The sequence below is a fragment of the Phacochoerus africanus genome, chromosome 8 (assembly GCF_016906955.1).
Source record: "Phacochoerus africanus isolate WHEZ1 chromosome 8, ROS_Pafr_v1, whole genome shotgun sequence".
Taxonomy (NCBI): domain Eukaryota; kingdom Metazoa; phylum Chordata; class Mammalia; order Artiodactyla; family Suidae; genus Phacochoerus; species Phacochoerus africanus.
Window position 1 is genome coordinate 87857227 of NC_062551.1, and position 18035 is coordinate 87875261.

Sequence of the window (18035 nt, forward strand, 5' to 3'; positions counted from 1 at the left end):
CTCCTATTCGACCTTCAAAACCCACCTCAAATGACCTCTTAAATGTGAAGTCTTCCTAATCCCTCACTCCCCCAGCAGAGTTGACTGCCCCTCTTGTACGTGCTTTCTCATCCCAGATGACTCCATCTTCTGACTGTCTTAATTTCCCCCACCCATTGGCCCTTTGAAAGGAGGCTGTTTGTGAACCATCTCCCTAACCACAGTGAACACAAGCACAGAATCGGGCCCAGAGAAGTAGCAGTAAACACCAGTGAACACACTACTCCTAGCTTCCCCCCCAGCCCCCATGGAGGGACACTGGAAATGGTCATTTGTCATCTTAGGTATCAGCTCTGCCCTGCAGCCCTCTACCTAGACCACCCCCAGCCTGACATCCATTTATTAATTAACATTCTGGAGGTGCCATTCCGCCTGTTGCCAATCCAGCCAAGAGTCTTCTCGTCCAGCTCCTTTTTTGGCATCTTGGCCATTACTGTTGGGTGTGGCACCCCTCCTCCTGTCCCCAGCCTGGCATCCAGTAAGCCCATCAAACAGGGCCATGGGAGAGAGCAGCCTGACTTGTCATGGACTCACACTGCTTCCTGTGGTGCCTGCATCCTCCACCAACCACTCACCGCCCATTTGCTGGCCAGCCCCACAGTATAACCAGAGCTGCTATTGGTGGTTTCTAGAATCCACGTCATGTGCCAGGCCAGGTCCAGCTCTCGAGCCCCTCTCCTAGCCTCGCCTCCTGGGCTGGGCCAGACAGGGGCAGGGGCTTGCACTGACCGCCCTGCCCTCCCCACCACCCTCAGAGGCAAGGCCAACAGTTTCTTTGCCCGCGGTGAAGGCCAGTGCTCCCTGAGGGGTGAGAAGACAGATAAGACCAGAGGTGGCAGTCACTGAAACACACATTATGCGGCTCCGGGCTCCAACCAGTGAGTGTGAGAGGAAGCTGGGCCAAGAGGAGGGGAAGGATGTAAGCACCCCCAGACCTCCCAAGCATCCTACTCAGTGAGTGCTGAGAGCGACTGGACCAGGGGCTCTATGGCTGATGGTGCTACAAGCTACCCACTTTCCCACCTGGCTGCACCTGGGACCCGCTTCCCTGCTCAGCCCCAGTGATCTCTTAATTGCTCTCTTTTTGGGGGAGGTCACACCCATGGCATATGGAGGTTCCCAGGCTAGCAGTCAAATCGGAGCTGTAGTCGTTGGCCTACGCCACAGCCACAGCAACGCAGGATCCAAGCCAAGTCTGCAACCTACACCACAGCTCAGGGCAATGCCAGATCCTTAACCCACTGGGCAAGGCCAGGGATTGAAACCTGCATCCTCATGGATACTGGTCAGATTTGTTTCCACTGAGCCACGATGGGAACTCCTGTTCTGTTTTGTTTTAAATAACCTGGTAGTGGATCATTTACTACACGGCTCCTGTGGGCCAGTCACAGCCCACACTACATCATCTCATTCAATCCTTATCAGGACGGGTTCTCCCATTCTCCTAAGAGGTTCGAGGCTCCAAGGGCTCATCCTGGAGAGAGGCTGCTGTGGGATTCGAACCCTGGCCTTCCAGATTCCAGAGGCCACTTTCCACTGAACTCCACTGGCTCTGACAAAATACAACTCAACTTGGACCTCAGAGAAACCGTCCCTAATTCCCATGGGACCCTGCGTCACTCCCCCTGCCCCCACAAGGCCCCCCAAACTTACCTCTATTATCCTGTTTTCACACCATTTTCTAATTGTTCCTTTGCACCTGCTCCCCAGCCAGTGAGCCCAATTCTCCTCTGTAGCCTCCAAAGTGATCCTCTGGAAGCCCACAGTGTAAACCTCAGCCTGGCATGCCCCAGCCCCTGCCAACCTGTCCAGTCCTGTTTTCCCCTCCCCACCAGGTAGCACACTGTGAGGCCATGCGGGCCAGTGGGAAGGACCCAGATTTGGGAGCCGGAGAGATGAAGGTCTGATTCCTGAGTCTGCACAGGCTTGCTGTGTGCCCCTGGGCAAGTCACCTCGCTTCTCTGAGCTTAAAATTTTCCAACTGAGGAGTTCCCGTCATGGTGCAACGGAAATGAATCCGACCAGGAACCATGAGGTTGCAGGTTCGATCCCTGACCTCTCTCAGTGGGTTAAGGATCGAGCATTGCTGTGAGCTGTGGTGTAGGTCGCAGACATGGCTCGGATCCCGTGTTGCTGTGGCTGTGGTGTAGGCCGGCAGCTGTAGCTCTGATTCGACCCCTAGCCTGGGAACCTCCATATGAAGGAGTTTGGCCCTAAAAAGCAAAAAATAAAAAAATAAAAATAAATTTCCAACTGAAAATAGAGATGATTCTTCTTACCACAGGGTCATCAAGAAAACTAAATGATGAGAGATATGGACCACCTGGAGCATAAGCTCTCACTGCAAAGGCGCTGCCACCTCCTGCTTGTTACCTTTGGACATGCAAATGCTTTCCTCCTTCTGCTCATCTGTTAATGGTGTTTCCCTCCTCTTGGAATGCCTTTTATCTGTCAATATCTTCTAGATGTCAAATGCCACCTCCAGGAAGCCTCCCCAGGCTGACCACAGAGAGGTTTGAATGTGCTGGGGGTCCCTTTTCCAGCTGCAGCTGTGAGTATCCTGGCCTCGTCTCTCTCGGGCCCCGAGGGAGGGTCTCAGTCTCCTTTGACCTATTCGCACAGGCGGCCCAGCTCTGAGCTGCCAGACACGAGATGGGCATTTAGCAAACATGAACCAGATACCTCTGAGGGCTCTTCTGCCCCAACCTCCCGGGGCCACCCTAGCTTCACCCCTGTCACAGGCGCTCTGCCACCTGAGCAGGACTGCACACACCTGCTACACTGCGCTCCGCAGACCCTGGCCCCCAAACGCCACACAGTCCAGCCCCCTCAGCCTTCGTCCTGAATGTGTTAAAAATAACCACGATAATCATCACTTCCACAGGGAGAGCGCAGAGCAATTTACAAAGCAGTCCTCCCTTCCCTCAGGCGCTCTGCATCCTCCCTGAGGCTGGCCCCAGAGCCCCAAGTGGGTACCAATTGATTTTCCTGAAACACCGTTCTGTCCTGGCCTTCATGGCTCCCACTCCACAGCAGTGCTTTGCATCCTGGGGGGCAGGGGGGCAGCGCAGGGCAGAGGAAGGTGCCTCTTGCAAATTCCAGGCTATACCTCTGCAAGCCCAGTGCACCTGGGTACGCCTAGCCAGAATGCAGTCCTCCTCGATGACCTCTGGCCGATCTGCCCAGCCTCCCAACAGAGCTAGCTGGGTCCCTACCACCTCCCCCGCGTGCCCAGGAGCTCCTCAAGATCAGGGACCACATTTGACTCATCCTGCCTCCCCCACAATCCAATTTCTTGCTGTCTTAAAGCCCTTGGTCAACAGAGGGAGGTCCCACTGTTTGGGGGAGTCAGAGCCTTGGCCCCACCTCCCACCACTGGGCAACCGTCGAGGAAACACTGCCAGTCTGCCACAGCTCCTTGTACCTGGCCTGGGCACACGCCACACCTTTGCATGGGCTGCTGCTCCCTCTACCTCTAAAGCCCTTCCCCCTGCACCGGACCTCACCTAGGGGAGGCTCGCTGATGTGCCATGAAATAACAATGGGTCACGGACACAGGAAGTGATCTCTTTTCTAGGTCTCTTTCTCGGTAGAGGGACTGTTTGCCAGTCTGATGGTGATAGTCCAGTTTGCACCTGCCACTCATGTAATTAAGAGTGCCCCTCCCCCCATTTACAATCTCCAAAATGTCCTGGTTCAGATGATAAATGACATGGCCACCTTACTGTTAATCCTTCCAAATGCATGAGAGAGTCTCTGTGTAGCCAGAGACTTTAACACACCCCCAGCAAGTGTTAATTTCTCTTTCTAACAAATTGAGAGGAGGGGTGAGCATCTAGCTAGAATAATGTTTCTCACTGTGGTTGTTTCTTTGGTTACCTTCTATTTCAGATAAGTGAAACTCTTTCCCACTGAAGATATAGAATTTCTTTTTAATATATTAAATTTAAAAAGCAATTCAATTGGGAGTTCCCACTGTGACGCAGTGGAAACGAATCTGACTAGGAAGCATGAAGTTTCGGGCTCAATCCCTGGCCTCACACTCAGTGGGTTAAGGATCCGGCGTTGCTGTGAGCTGTGGTGTAGGTCGCAGACGCAGCTTGGATCCCATGTTGCTATGGCTGTGGCGTAGGCCCGGCAGCTGTAGCTCTGATTAGACCCCTAGCCTGGGAACCTATATAAGCCACGGGTGTGGCCCTAAAAAGACAGAAAAGACAAAAAAATACAAATAAAAAATACAAATAAAAAGCAATTCAATTGACAGAAAAAAAATTCCACAGGCTACTGAACTCCTATTCACTCCTCAAAACCCAACTCAGAATCACCTTTTTGGTGGGGCTGTGACCGCAGCATTGTGGAAGTTTCCAGGCCAGGGATCAAACCTGGACCATAGCGGCGACCCAAGCCAAGGCAGTGACAACACCAGGTCCTTCATACTGTGCCACAAAAGAACTCCAGCATCACCTTCTTTAGATGACCTTCCCACTGCTTTGTGGTTTAATCCCTCACTCTTCCTCCTCCCTTGACATCTGGCACATGCATCATACCTATTACATGAAACTATGATAACTCACAATTATTTATTAGGAATTTACCATGTGCCAAGCACTGTGCTGAACACTTACCCACATCCTCTCGCTTAATCCTCACCATTACTCTTTAACATAGCTCCCCTGCCCCCATTTTATAGGTCATGATACAGGGATGAGGAAGCTTGCCCATGGCCACATAGCTGGTTGGCCTGTGTGTGGACTGGACCCCCACCATACACCAGTGGTCCTCCTCCCCGACCAGAGGGCAGGAGGTGTGCCTGCTTCACCTTGGATCTCATTCACCAGAGCTGGTCCAAGGCCTGGCACCGACTCCACTCTGATACTGGCATGAAGACATGTGCTGGATGGGCCAGGACTCAGTCCCCTCTGAGGTGTCTGGGGGAGTCTGTGCCCCACTCCCTGTCCCATGATGGAGCACACAGACTTCCGGCAGCAGAGATCTGGCCTGGAAGCATCTCCCAGGAAACGTTATCACGTGTGCTACATCTCCCCACACTCCACACCGAGAGAGGCCCGGCCTCCCTGATGTCTGTGCCCCAAACAGGCAGGCAGGGCCCTGCCTCCTGCCACCAGGCCAGGCAGGCCAAAGGAAGATGGCAGGGCCTGAGCACTGAGGAGAAAGCCAATCCAGGACTGGGTTGGGCAGGTCAGAGGCAGCTTCCCACAGAGACAGGGCTCCAGCTGTGCTTGGAAGGATGAGGCACAGGATAACCCAGGGCAAAGGGCCTTTCAGGTGAAGGAAACAGCCCAGCCAAAGGCAGGGAAGCCAGGAGTTCCTGTCGTGGCTCAGGGGTAATGAACCCAACTAGTACCCATGAGGACACGGGTTTGATCCCTGGCCTCGCTCAGTGGGTTAAGGATCCTGTGTTGCCGTGAGCTGTGGTTTAGGTTGTGGATACAGCTCGCATCTGGCGTTGCTGTGGCTGTGGTGTAGGCCTGCAGCTGCAGTTCTGATTCAACCCATAGCCTGGGAATTTCCATATGCTGCAGGTGCAGCCCTAGAAAAAAAGATAAAGAAAAGTGGGGGGGGGGGCGCGGCAGGGAAGCAGAAAGCAGGAGCCCAGTGGAAAGGATGGGATCAAGTTAGAGGGAAAGCAGGTGGCAGCTGGATCAGGGGTGGAGCTGGAATGCCAGGCTGAGGAGTCTGGGCCACTAAGGGGAGTCACTGGGGGATGAATCAGGGAGGTGACACCCAGAGAATTGGGGGTCCTGAGGCCCCAGTGGGGCAGCACCTTGTCCGGGTCCCACAGCAGCAGCGGCAGTGGGGGTAGGGGTGGATTTGAGCCCACTCTTGCCTCCCAAGCATAAGACTCAAGGGACAGCAGGCTCAGCAGGTGGCCAGTCCTCAAGAATGGAGCTGGATGATGGGGAGGGTGGGCTAGCAGCAGCCAGCCAAAGGCAGATGGTGCCCCTGGGGAGAGGTCAGGGGTGTGGCAGAGGAGGGAGGGGTTACAAGAGGGAAAGACACTTTTCTCCCAGGTGTCACCCCACCCAGCCACACCTCAGGATTAGAGGGCCAGTGGGCAGGAACGACAGGCTGGCGACTGACCCCCCGGGAACTGGGCTCTGCAGCCGGTACCACTTCTACCACCCGCCTTCCTGCCTGGCCTCGGCTAGCCTCCGTGCCTGTCCTCCGCCAAGCTCCTTCCTGCCTGCCTTCCCTTTCTTCCTCTCCCCCCACTTAACAGATTGCGGCAGCAAGATGGCACAAATTTATGGCTCAACTCACCAAAAATAACAAGAGATCTATCAAAGGCAGTTTGCGTGAAATTAACAGGCGCCTGTACCCTCTTGTCGAACGCAAGGGGCTCTGAGGCGGGCCTGGCACTCCACACCCGGCCTCATCGCTCTTCCATTACGAACCCAGCTCCACCCCGCTTGGCCTGGCTGTTGATCCTACCTGGCATCCTACCCCGAGGTAGGCCATTGATTCTACCCCAAGAAGCACTGCTCTCTTGCCCCGGGACCTGGCAGAGGGGCTGGGTCAAAGGCCTCACTCTCCCTGTTCACCACCATCCCACCAATCTCGTCCTCAGGCTGGCAGCTCCACGTGGCATCCAGTCCTCCTGCAGCCGGTATATATGTCCAACAGGCCCCATGGGGAGGAGGGGGAGGGAATCATGGAGGTGAGGCCAAGGGCTTGGCCAAGGTGCTGCTGCCACCAGGCACAGTGTGCTCTGGGCCCTGATGATGCCACTGGCCCTCAGATGCCCCCTGCTGCACAGAACAAACTGAGTCGTGTGCCCTTCATCTCTGGCCCCAGAGAAGGTGGGCAGAAGGGAGGAGGTGGCAAAGAAGAAGAGCCTCTTGCTGCCAAGGGAGATGAAGGAGTTGTGCCAGCCCAGCTCTGGGCACCAGTGTGCCTTGTGAGCCCACTTATGGCTGATGCCACATCACCCCCCACCCCAACTCCCCACCAGAGCCTTCCTTGCAGGCAACCCCAGGGAGCGGCCTGGAAACATGCCGAGCAGGACAAGGGGCATAAGCTGGGAGGGCTCCCTGCTCAGAAAAGATACCAGCCCTCGTGCCCAGGGACAATTGGCATCCATTCTCCATCCATCCTCAGTCCCATCAGATCCCTGCGGCGGCTCTGATGATGGTGGGAACGATGGTGCCCTTCCCACCACGGGCCCCCTCTGACCCCTAAAGACACCCGGCTACCAACCAACTCCTGCTTCCGGCTTCAGCCCAGCCCAGCTGGCTGCTCCTGGCTCTGCGCTCCACATGGCAGCTTGCCCAGATGGTGCCCGCCCAAGAGGGCAGAGCCTCACTCAATCCCACTGCAGACCACTGGGCTGCTGGACCCCAGGGGAAACCAGACAAAAGAACCCACCCTTTGCTGAGCACAATGGGGGAGGCCCCCATGGAGTGACAGGCAGTGGCGGCCAGGCAAGAAGAGCCATAAACCTCCTGATACACGCCTGGCGCTCTCCGCCGATGTTCGACAAAGAAGCGAAATTCAATTTCTTCCTGCAGGCACTAAATCCCAGGCCAGCCTCCAGGGCCCGTGGCCTGCCCACGGCCTGGCTGTCACTGGGACAGCTTCATCGACCGCTGTTAAAGGCCAAGCTGGCCTAGGGGAGAGGCCAGAGCAAGGCCACTGGGCCCTTGCCATGGATGGGCATGATGCCAGATGTCTCGTGGGGGAGGCTGAGAAGCCGCTCCCCAAAGCCATGGGAGAGGCTATTGTCATCATAAACACCCCTTGAATTAGACCAGGGCCATCTCCCCATTTTACAGCCCAAGAAACCTGCTGCCAAAAAAAAAAAAAAAAAAAAGAGGATCTATTCAGTGTAACAAAGGCAGTTCCCAACTTTAGGGCTTCATCTCCAAAGCAGGGATGAGAACAGATCGTACTCCTCGCAGCCATCACGAGACCAGTAATCACCAGTAATCACTCCCAGTCCGAAACAGATGCCCCCTCCGACTTCCCTCCGTGACAACCTCACGATGGTAGACCAGCACCTAGTATCCCCAAAGGGTAAACTGAGGCCCAGAAAGGGGGTGTTAGTACCAGCGCTGGAAACCAGATCCCAAATCTCTGCCGCCCTCCCACCCCCATGCCCTGGACCCCCAGGCCAGTCCCTGGCCCAATCCTATTCAACAGGCACACAGCAGCCAGCTGGGGGACTTAGGGCCTTGAAGCCACAAGAAGGAGGGTCGGCAGAAGGTGGCCGTGGCTGAGGGAGCCGGGGTGGGAGCAGGAGCAGGCAGGACTCAAGGGCTTCGTGAGCTTTTGCCCAGTCAGCAGGAAGCTCTAGCAGCTGGCGGCCTTGGTCCCAGAAGACGTGGGCCCAGAGGCGGGGAGACAGGAGATGCTGGGAGCCGAGCCAGGCCAGCCCTCCCAGACAGCCTCAAAGCTCAGGCCTCTTCACTCACGTTCTTCTGTGCCCCCCTCTGCCCTGACCCTGGGGCCACGGCCAAAAATCACTGACCCGTGTGGGCCAGAAGAAGTCCCTGCTCCCCTGCTTGCTCCAGCCTCCAGGCAAACTCGTCAGCTTGCAGTGCCAGGGCCTGCCGCGGTCATTCCCAGCTTGGGGCCTTTGTACATCCTGCTCCCTCTGCCTGGAATGCCCTCTGCCTTGGCTTGCTTCCGGTTGGCCTTCTGATCTCTGCTCCGTACCATTTCCTTTAGGAAGCCTTCCCTGACTGCCCTCGCTAGGGGGTGCCCTCCCCGGGTTTCTCCCAAGGCACTGTCTGATCTACCCCCCCATGCATCCACCCAGACTGCAAACTCTTTCAAGAGTGAGGTCTGACCCCAATCCACTGTGGTGACCCCAACGCCCGGACAAGGCTGGACCCGGAGGAAACACCAGCAAACAACTACACGAATGCCCCAGGATCTGCCAAGATGGGCACACGTGCACACGCGCACAAACACACACGCACACCCTGGGCCCTGCTCAGGCTCACCATATCTCATCTCCGTGGTGAATAGGTCATTGCTGCTCCCCGAGTGCAAATCGGCCTCGGCAGGTGGGGCTGGGCCCCCGGGCACCAGGGCATTGGACAGGGTGTGCGCCGCGGGAGGACCAGGAGGCGTGGTGGCCCCTGCCTCTCCAGGGCAGCTGCAGCCCGGCTGGGCAAAGCCGCAGGCCCTGCCGGCTGCGCGGCCGCACTCCTCGCTCCAGCGGCAGAGCACGCCGCAGGTGAACTGGCTGGAGTTGTTGTTGTTGATGAGCAAGACCTCGACAAATCGGAAGGCCAGGGCAGCGGGCGCCAGCAGGCGCGGGGCCTCCGAGGGCTCAGCCGACAGGCACAGCTGCACAAAGTTCTTGTCGAAGTGCAGGAAGGTGAAGGGGCCCGAGCCGCCGCACAGCTCCAACCCTGCGGACTGCTCTTCCTCCTCCGGTCGCCCCACCTCCGACTCCGCCGGGGCCTCCGCCTCCTCGGGGCTGGGCCGCAGGCAGGTAAAGTTGACCAGGTAGTGGTCCAGGGGCAGCAGGCGGGGGGCAAAGTGGGCGCACACCTGCTCCTGGCGGTTGAAGCGCAGGTAGAGGGAGTACTTGGTCGGGTCCGGGTTCTCCAGGGTCCAGGAGCAGCCCGAGGCGATGGTAGGAAAGAGGTCCTGCAGTGAGAAGGCCCCGTAGAGCACACCCGAGGCCAGGGCGGAGCAGGCGCTGGGGGCAGGGTCGAAGGCGGCGGCCAGGCGCAGGGACAGAATCACAGATAGTAAGAGGGGACAGGCTGGGGTCATCCTATGTCCCTTGCCCTGTGGAGAGAGACAGTGGTCAGTGGCCCCAGGCGTGGCCAGCGCGGGCTCTGCATCTCCTGTGACTGACTAGCTGCAGGTCATGGGCCTCACTGTTAGGACCCCGCTCTTTTAAGCCACCCAGGCCTTCCTGTATGATCGGAGACTAGGGACCGGACCGCTCTGAGCCCCAAGTTAAATCAAGGGACTCAGAGGAGCATCTGGCATCTTATGAGCCCTTCAGAAACGTTAGTTGGGACTGTGATCCTATGGCTCCTCCGTCAGTCCCAACAACCGCCAGCATCTCAGCCTGACATTTGGATCCAGCCCCAACCCCACCACCCAACTCGTATGCTCCCGAACTGTTGCTCTGAGTTGCAAGGTGTCCTGATCAGCTGTGAGGCATGTCACACATAATCCAGCGGTAATTGTCAAAGTAGCGATGTTTGACAATGATTTGCTTTTTTATAAATCAGAGCAATTCAAGGTTATTCCCACAACAATGTCATTCTCACTCACTCGCTTTACTGAGTGGGGGGAGAAAGGGGAGGGGTTACCGCCTGTGGGCCAGGGACTGCGCCCAGCCGGAGCCATGCCTGTGAACGCCATGACTGTGGCTGCTGTGGACTTCCGACTGGAAAGGAGGGGGAGAGGCCAGAGGGGTGCAGTTGTTCCCCTCTAACCCCTCTTCCCCTCCCACTTTGAGGTTATCCTCCAAGGTCTGGCTGCAGGCCTGCTATCCCCAGGGAGGCCACCAAGTCATCTCCCTGCTCGTAGCTCCCACAGCCCCTGCCTGAAAGTCTGCATCATCCAATCATCGCCTCTCTCCTTTGCTGTCTCTCCAGGGCTGCCTTACTCATCTGAGCCTTCAGGCTCCTAAGAGTGGAGACCAAAGCCCGTTGATTTCTACCTCCCTCCAAAGCACTAAGTGGCGCTCCCAGCAAGTGTGACTGCGGTCCAGGTGCTGGAGGACAACTAGGACCCAAGCCCTACTTTGACAGACACACAAGGCAGTCAGGCCAGAGTGGTCAAGGGATTTGGGGGAGGGGGGAGGGGATTGTAGGTGCCCTACTACCTTCCAGGCCAGGGCAGAACCCCTGCCCACAGCCTCCATCCCAGACTGCGGAGAGGGATGCCTGGACTGGCTCGGACCCACTCCCTGCCCCCAGGGGAAGGAGGATCCACACCGCCTCCTTCCTCCATGCCCAAGGCAGAGCGCACAGAACTGGATGAGCCCCTCGAGCCTGGTTGTTCCACATTAGAGGAGAAAGGATGAGACTCCAAGAGGGGAGGCAATCTGCTCAAGATGACCACAGAGAAGCCAGGCTAGGGCTGGAGTCCGGGACCTGAGGCCCCAGCCCAATTTCTCCCTCATCCACCCAGAGCCTCCTGCTCCATCCCCTTCTTTCCTACTCATGCTTCAGGCCAGAGGGACAAGCTCTTAGCTCTGGGAACTGAATCACAAACATAGGCTAATTCACAGGTGTGGCTAGACTGTCCCAAGCCCCAGCTGCTCCCCGTGGCTGTTCAGGAGTCTAAACAGTGGCCAGAGGCGGGGAAGGAGGGACAGGAATTAAAACCCCAGAATTCCAATCCCCATGCAGCACGGAGGGGAATGCCTCACTGCCCCAGATCCCACGTGCTGCCATTCTGAGCCAGGCCCAAGCCCCAACCACAAACACACTTGCCCCTCCTGGCTACAGGGGGGTTGGGGGGGGGGACAGGCTCAAGACCATTTACTGGGGAGGAGCCAACCCACCACCCTCCAAAGGTCCTCCTGGAGTTATCCTACAGAAACCAGGATAGCTGAGTCTCCACTGCTCCCCCATCCCCAGAGGGACTAGACCCCTGGCCTTCCCCGCCTCACAGGCTTGACCCAAACTGATCGGCCCGCCAAGCCTGCTGCAGCACCAGCCAAGCCAGCAGCTGATGATGAGTGACATCCAATCCCCCCGCTGCCCCCAATTATTTTTAAGCAGGCTGCAAAATTCAGGCCATGGCTCTGGCTCAGCGGAGGGGAAGAGGGGGCTCATTATAACTGGCCTGGCCTCCCCCACTTAGAGCAGGGCAGGGAATCTCCACACACAAACACACCAGCACGTGTGGGCATGGACATCCCTGTGGCCTGCAGACACAAAAGCATGTATGCACAGACACATGTGGAGCCAGGCGTTCTGCACGTAAAGAGTTGCGCGTGCACACAGACAGGCACGGAGATGGGAGTAAACCAGATGAGTGAACTCCATGCATGGGAAATGCACATACTCACTGGTACAAGGCTGTAAAGAGCCAGATGCTCGTACACATGCGCTGAGATGCAAATGTACTCTCTAGTGTGAACACGCACACACAGGTATTTGGTTCTTTGAAGCTCAGCGTATGACGGCTCAGTATCAGGCAGGATCTGACTCGCTGCTCCTTCCTTGGTAAAACTGAGGACGTGGAACCCCGGGCCCCACCTCCTGAGCCTCCGTTGCTCCCTAGTCCATGGCTCCAACCCACCAGGAAGAAGCTCTAGGTCCATACTGTTCAGAGCCACAGCCTGGCTTCTCCAGAACTGAGCCACCTCTAAACTCTACCCAAGCCCCTTCCTCTACAACGACGTCTCCTTCAGAAGCACCCCCGCCCCCCGCAATTCTGGAATTTCTTCCCGAGTGTGTATGATGCTCATGGTTCCTGCTGTGACATAAGCCCTTTTAAGGGCCTCTTTACAAATCACTCCTCATCCACAAAATAAGGCAAGGAGCCCAATTCCATGCTGGGTCAGAGACAGGACCCTGGAGAGGGACCTAGAGGGATCCTTGCCTTTCAGGCAGCTCAGGGGATTATTAGCTGTGATTAGCCTCCCTAAGCCTCAGCTTACCCCTCTGTGAAGTGGAGACACCAATCCCACCAGGGGGATTGTATATGCCTTCTCATTCCATCTCCTGGTGAGTTCCCAGCACAGAGTCTGGCACAGGGAGAGCCTTCGCATCACCCTTTCCCCTCCCCCCTTTCTCAGAACCTCACGAAGTCTCTCCCCTTTCCTGCTGAGGTTGTGGTCGCTGCCTCTGAAGACTCTCTGGGTTAAACCTCAGAATAGCTTTGCCACCTGCAAGCCCAGGAAGACGGCAAACTCCACGCAGAGCTAGAGAGGAGGGGTACCACATCAGCTCTGAGGAAGAACTTCCTGGGTCAGGAGGCGGATGGAGAGGCTAATCACAAGGCCACCTTCCTCAGGACCTCTCTGGGCTGAGAAGGGTGAGGAGCAGGTTGAAGTAATCTCAGTCTCAGGGACCCCCCTCCTCCCGCCACCCCGGCCCTTCACCTCATGCCTCCCCCACCCCAACCTGAGAATCCCACCCTCCGCCCAAGCTCACTCAGGCCACCTTCCTCCCAGACCCCAGAGGCTGGGCTTCCCTTTCTGCACCAGTGAGGGAATCCAAGGCTTTCCAGCAGCTGGAAGGGTCAAGACTAGGGCTAGAGGGGGCCTGGAGCGCAGAGCGGCGGGGAGGGGTACCTCAGGGCAAGGTCTGGGTCTCCGGGGTCGACCGGCTCCTCCCGATCCTCCCTCGGGCGAGGAGCCCCCGGCCGCGGGCGGGGGAGGGGCGGGGGCGGGGCGCGTCGGTGTGCACATCCGTCGCGTTTATCCACCTGGCAGCTCCAATTCGCCTGCCCGTCACTCACCCTCCGCCTCCCGGGGGCTCGCTGCGCGGCGGAGCCCAGGCAGACCTGCGGGAGGGGACCCCTACGCAGGGCCTCAAGGACCCCCGCCCTTACACCGGCTGGTGGGGGCGCGGGGTCCTCAAGAACCCCTCCGCCGGGAGCGCTGGCACCCAGCAGGACGCACGCCCTCCACCGAGCAGTGGGCCAGGCCGAGGGGAGGGGGCGACCCTCCCCCGGGGTGACCTTCCCCCAGGGCGACCCCCCCCCAGGGCGACCCCGACCTCTCCGACTTGCAGAGTGTCCCTCTGTCTGGGGAGGGGACTCCTGGAGCCCCCCGCAAGCCACAAGTATGCAGCCTCCAGCCACCAGCGTGGAGGGGGGGTGCCGCGCGGGGCGGTGACTCAGCCGCCCTCCGCCCGCCTCCCCGGAACTTTGCAGCAGCTGGAGCCCCGTTGCTACAGGAACCGAAAGCTTTTGTTCCCCAATGTCAGGGCTGCCCCGGCAGGCATCGGGAGGCTGGGAGGCTACCACTCCCCCCTGGGACCCAGGCCCAGCCACACTGCTCAAAGGACTTCCAGGCCAGCAGAATGCCACTAATTCGAGCCTCCTCTCCCCCTTTTGCCCGCCAAAGCCAGGTTTCTTCAAACTCTTGGGGCCCTCTGCCAGGTCACCCCCTAACTCTGACCTGGAGCACTAAGTGCCCTGGAAAGTTCCTGATGGCTCTCCTCCTGGGAGGGAGATGGAGGCTCTTGTATGCCCCATGTGCTCCTCTGGGATTTCCCAACTGAGTCCCCCCTAAAAGGGAGCCTACCTTTGAGGACCTTGACCAGAGTTCCTCCACCTCCCCAGCTTCTACACTTGAACCAGGATCTCAGAGGCCTTGGCCTTTTACTGATGCCCCTCTGGCCAGGGCTGATCCCAGAGCAGTCCAGTGGGGTGTCGAAAGATGGGTAAGGGAGGCAGGAGACTAACAGTCACAGGCTCCCTGGACCCATTCTAGGTCTGAAGCTATCTTCTGGCTTTATTATCCTGGAGGTTGGAGCGATGGCACTAGAACCTGTTTTGCATTTTCACTCTGGGGTTAGGAGCAGACTGGAGGGGGGCTCTGATCTTGAAGAGAAACAGCCCAACACACCTGTCATTGTTGAGCATCACTAGGTGCCAGACACTCTATACAAACAACCTAGTATCATTTCTCCAAGCAACTATATGAGGCAGGTATCACTGACCCATTATTTTATGGAGGGCCAGCTGAGGTTCAAAAAGGTTATGCAGCTTGCCCAGGTCACATAGCTTGCCAACCTAGGTCATCCAATCAAAAGCTGAGTTCTTAACTATTTACTCAGCTCCATTACCTAGAGGTTGGGAAGGAGGGTGGGGGGCAGAGAGTAGCTGGACCTCACTTTGGGTTACACACACATCCATTCCTGGCTGGACCTATGGTTTTCTGAAGAATGATGGGGGAGGGGGAAAGAAGAGGCAGAGAAGAGAAGAAGTGGGGGAAATCTCTGGCAATCTTGGTCCAGGGAAGACCCTTCCCCATGCCCCCATCACAACCAGGGCATACCCTGCACAGTCCACACCGACCCTCACCCCTGTGGCAGATGGGAAAATGCTCCCGAGGTCCCAGGGCCAGGTAGACTCCCCCACTGCCTACTTCATGCCCAAGCCAGCCAGAGACCACTTTTGCCCCCACCCCACCCCCACCTAGTGGGTTCTGCCATGAGACAGACAGATAAAATCCCTGGGGACACTTGCCCAAGCTCAAACGAGCCCAGCCAGACCATCTCAAATCCAGGGACGAGTCCTACTGATCTGTGCCTTATGGCTCAAAGGGCTCCTAAATTGTTGCTGGGATAAGCCCTTCACCCCCACCCTCCACCCCATCCCCAGAGTATATGGCCAGACAACCAAGACTGTTCTGGCATGGTTAGCACGAGGGGGCACCCGGCCTCGCCCACCAATCTCCTCTCTCCAGGGACTTGCCAGCGCCAGTCCCGCAGCCACCGCTGTTGCCCGGGCTGCGGAAACCTAGGGTTGCCCGCGGGAGGAAAAGGAGCGGCGGGTCCAGGGCTGCGGGCAGGGGGCGCCAGAGGACGCCCAGGGGCCCGGCCGGCAGCTGGCGAGGCGGGCAGGCGGGCAGCATCTCTCGGCCCGGGAGCCCCTCCCCCCGCAGGCACCAGACCCTTCGCCTGCTCTGCACCGGCCGTGGCGCGGAGGACTTCCCTCGGACCCAGCAGACTGCGGGAGTGGCCACCAACTTCACAGCCTACATCCCGCCTCCCCCCATCACGCCAGCCCCCGGGGCTGCGGGAGGGTGCGTTTGGTGCCCGGCTCCATACCCTGGGGTGGGAGGACAGGAATGGGGGATGGACAGAGACTCCGACCAAAGATGAACAAGGAAGGCAGGGATGTGGGGCCAGTCGAGATCCCGGCTGGAGGGGAGGGGGCTCGGACCAGACATGGGGGACACGGCCCCAAGTCCAGGCTGAGGGGGAGGGGACTTGCAGCAGAGACTGGCAAGGGATAGCGGGACTCCGGACAGATATGGGGGAGGGGGCAATCAGGACAGAAATAAGAGGGGAAGCATGGTCCGCGTACCGACGCGGGGAAAGGCAGTAACTACGGGGCAGACATGGATGGGGACAGGAAGGACTCCGTGGAGAGATGAAGTGGAGGGGAGGTGCAGGGTCCGGCATCCAGACGAGGATTGGGAGATGGGGGAGACACAGTAAGCTGCAGTTTGGACAGAGGGGCTCTAATCAAGGGTGGTGGTCGCACCTCCGGATCCAGGCTTAGATTGGGAGAGAACAGAGACAGCGATGCCAGTCGGTTTGGGTCAGGACCGGGGGTGGGGCGAGGGGCTATGGCAGAGATGGATGGGGGGGTGGCAGAAAAAGGGACTCACCAGAGATGAAGGGGACCTCGGCCCCAGGCTTGTAAGTTCCCCAAAAGATGGGAGTGGGTAGATGCTGAACGAACTCAGTTCGGGCGGGGGAGAATTTAGCAGAGGCGGGCTGGGGGAGCGCCCCAGTCCGGGCCGGTGCGGAAACTCGGGACCGCGCCGGGAGGGCTCGGTGAGGGGGCCGGGTCGGGGTCTGGGGCCGAGCACTCACCTGGGCGCCGTCAGCAGCAGGAGCGGGGGCCGGCGCTGGCGGAGGCGGCCACGGGGCGCAAGTTTGCCATCCCTAAGGCGGGGGCTTGGCCGGGCGCGGGGCAGCTCGCTGCAGCCGCGCGGAGGGCCGAAGCTCCCGCTCCGCGGAGCGGCGGGTGCAGAAAAGGCGCCGCGGAGCAGCGCGGAGCGGGCGGGCGCCGGGCCGGGCGCGGGCTCCTGCCACCGCCTCCTCGCCACGCCGCCCCCACCGCCCCCCCCCGCTCCCCCGCCCCCGAGCACCGCCCGCGCTGCTCGCCGCCTCCTATTCGCGGGCGGCGGCCGCAGCCCCGGGCTCTAAAAGCCGGCGCCGCATCCTCCTCGGTCTCCGCGCGCCGTCGCCGCCGCCGCCAAACCGGGTTCCTCCGGCCGCTCCGGCCGCTGCCCGCAGCGCGCGCCGGGCCGAGTGACGGCCGAGGCGGGACGCGGCGCCTGCGCGGGCCAGGCCCGGGAGGGGGCGCGCGCCGGGCTGGGCGCGAGGAGCCGCGGGAGAAGGGGCGGGGGGGCGGGGGCGACGCGCGCCGCCTCCTGTTAAAGGGGGAGCAGCGCCAGCCGAGCCAAGCGCACCCTCCCCCTCCCCGCCCTGGGCCCCAGGCGCCGGCGCGGGAGAAGCCCCGGGTAAGCCCCCGCCCCTCCCTCAGCCTCCTGGACCGCAGCATGAGAAGATCCGCGGCGCCCCTCCGGAGATACCCCAAACCGAAGGCATCCTGCGCATCCGGGGTCTCCGGGGCCCCGAGGGCTGAAGCATTTGCTGCCCCTCCCCCATGTGCGCTACAAACTGCATATCCTGTGCATGCAGGTGCCATTCGTGTGCGCTGAACTTTGCACATGCTTATGCATACAGGTGCCCTGGGTGTGCACTGCAATGTTGCCTGACTCTGTGCATGCAACTGCTGCACACATGCACAGTGCGTTAATATGTGCTCAGGTCCAGAATGCATGTTGCTTGTTCCTGTGGGTAGGGATGCTATAGATGTGCGAGCTTACAAGTGCCACATATGTGCTGAAGGCTGTACGTCAGTGTACATATGTACACTGCAGTGTGATATATTTGGTGCATACTCTCGTAAACTCGGCAGCGTTGCATGTCGGTAGGCACAGGGAAGCTACACGTGTGCAGGGTGTTTCATGTTTTCCTGAGCGGCTGTCTATTCCCACAAGTGCCTTTCCGTGTGCCAGGGGCGCCCCCATGTTGCATCTGTTTGTGTAGAAGCAGCAGAAAGATACAGGCCTGCCCCCTCCCCATCCTGGCAGCCAGCGTGCTCAGGGACATTTGGGTGGGGCCAGAGTCCACACGGTAAAGGCGGCACTCAGATGCCTTTGGCTCCGGCCCCTGGTCCGGTGGGTGGTTTGTGGCCTGACCATGTTGCCACCAGAAAGGTGGGTAGACCAGGACACACCACTTCCGCCGAAGACAAGTAGGTTAATCAGATGGCTCTGGTCAGAGGAGGAGCCA

The 18035-nt window shown here is 59.0% G+C and overlaps 1 protein-coding gene across 13 annotated transcripts in view; it reads right to left on the reverse strand.

Moving 5' to 3' along the window:
• Positions 1-16703, reverse strand: part of ADGRB2 (adhesion G protein-coupled receptor B2) — a 37340-nt gene extending 20637 nt beyond the window's left edge. For 6 of the 13 annotated variants that reach the window (XM_047793023.1, XM_047793021.1, XM_047793020.1 and 3 more), the window contains exons 1-2: positions 16545-16702; positions 9006-9804 (exon numbers count right to left, since the gene is read on the reverse strand). In XM_047793023.1, the coding sequence (XP_047648979.1) occupies positions 9006-9789 (784 nt within the window). In that variant the 5' untranslated portion in view covers positions 9790-9804; positions 16545-16702. Of the gene's footprint in view, positions 1-9005; positions 9805-16544 lie in introns of all 13 variants that reach the window. The other 7 variants (XM_047793025.1, XM_047793024.1, XM_047793022.1 and 4 more) reach the window with 2 other exon arrangements.
• Positions 16704-18035: the final 1332 nt, after the last annotated feature.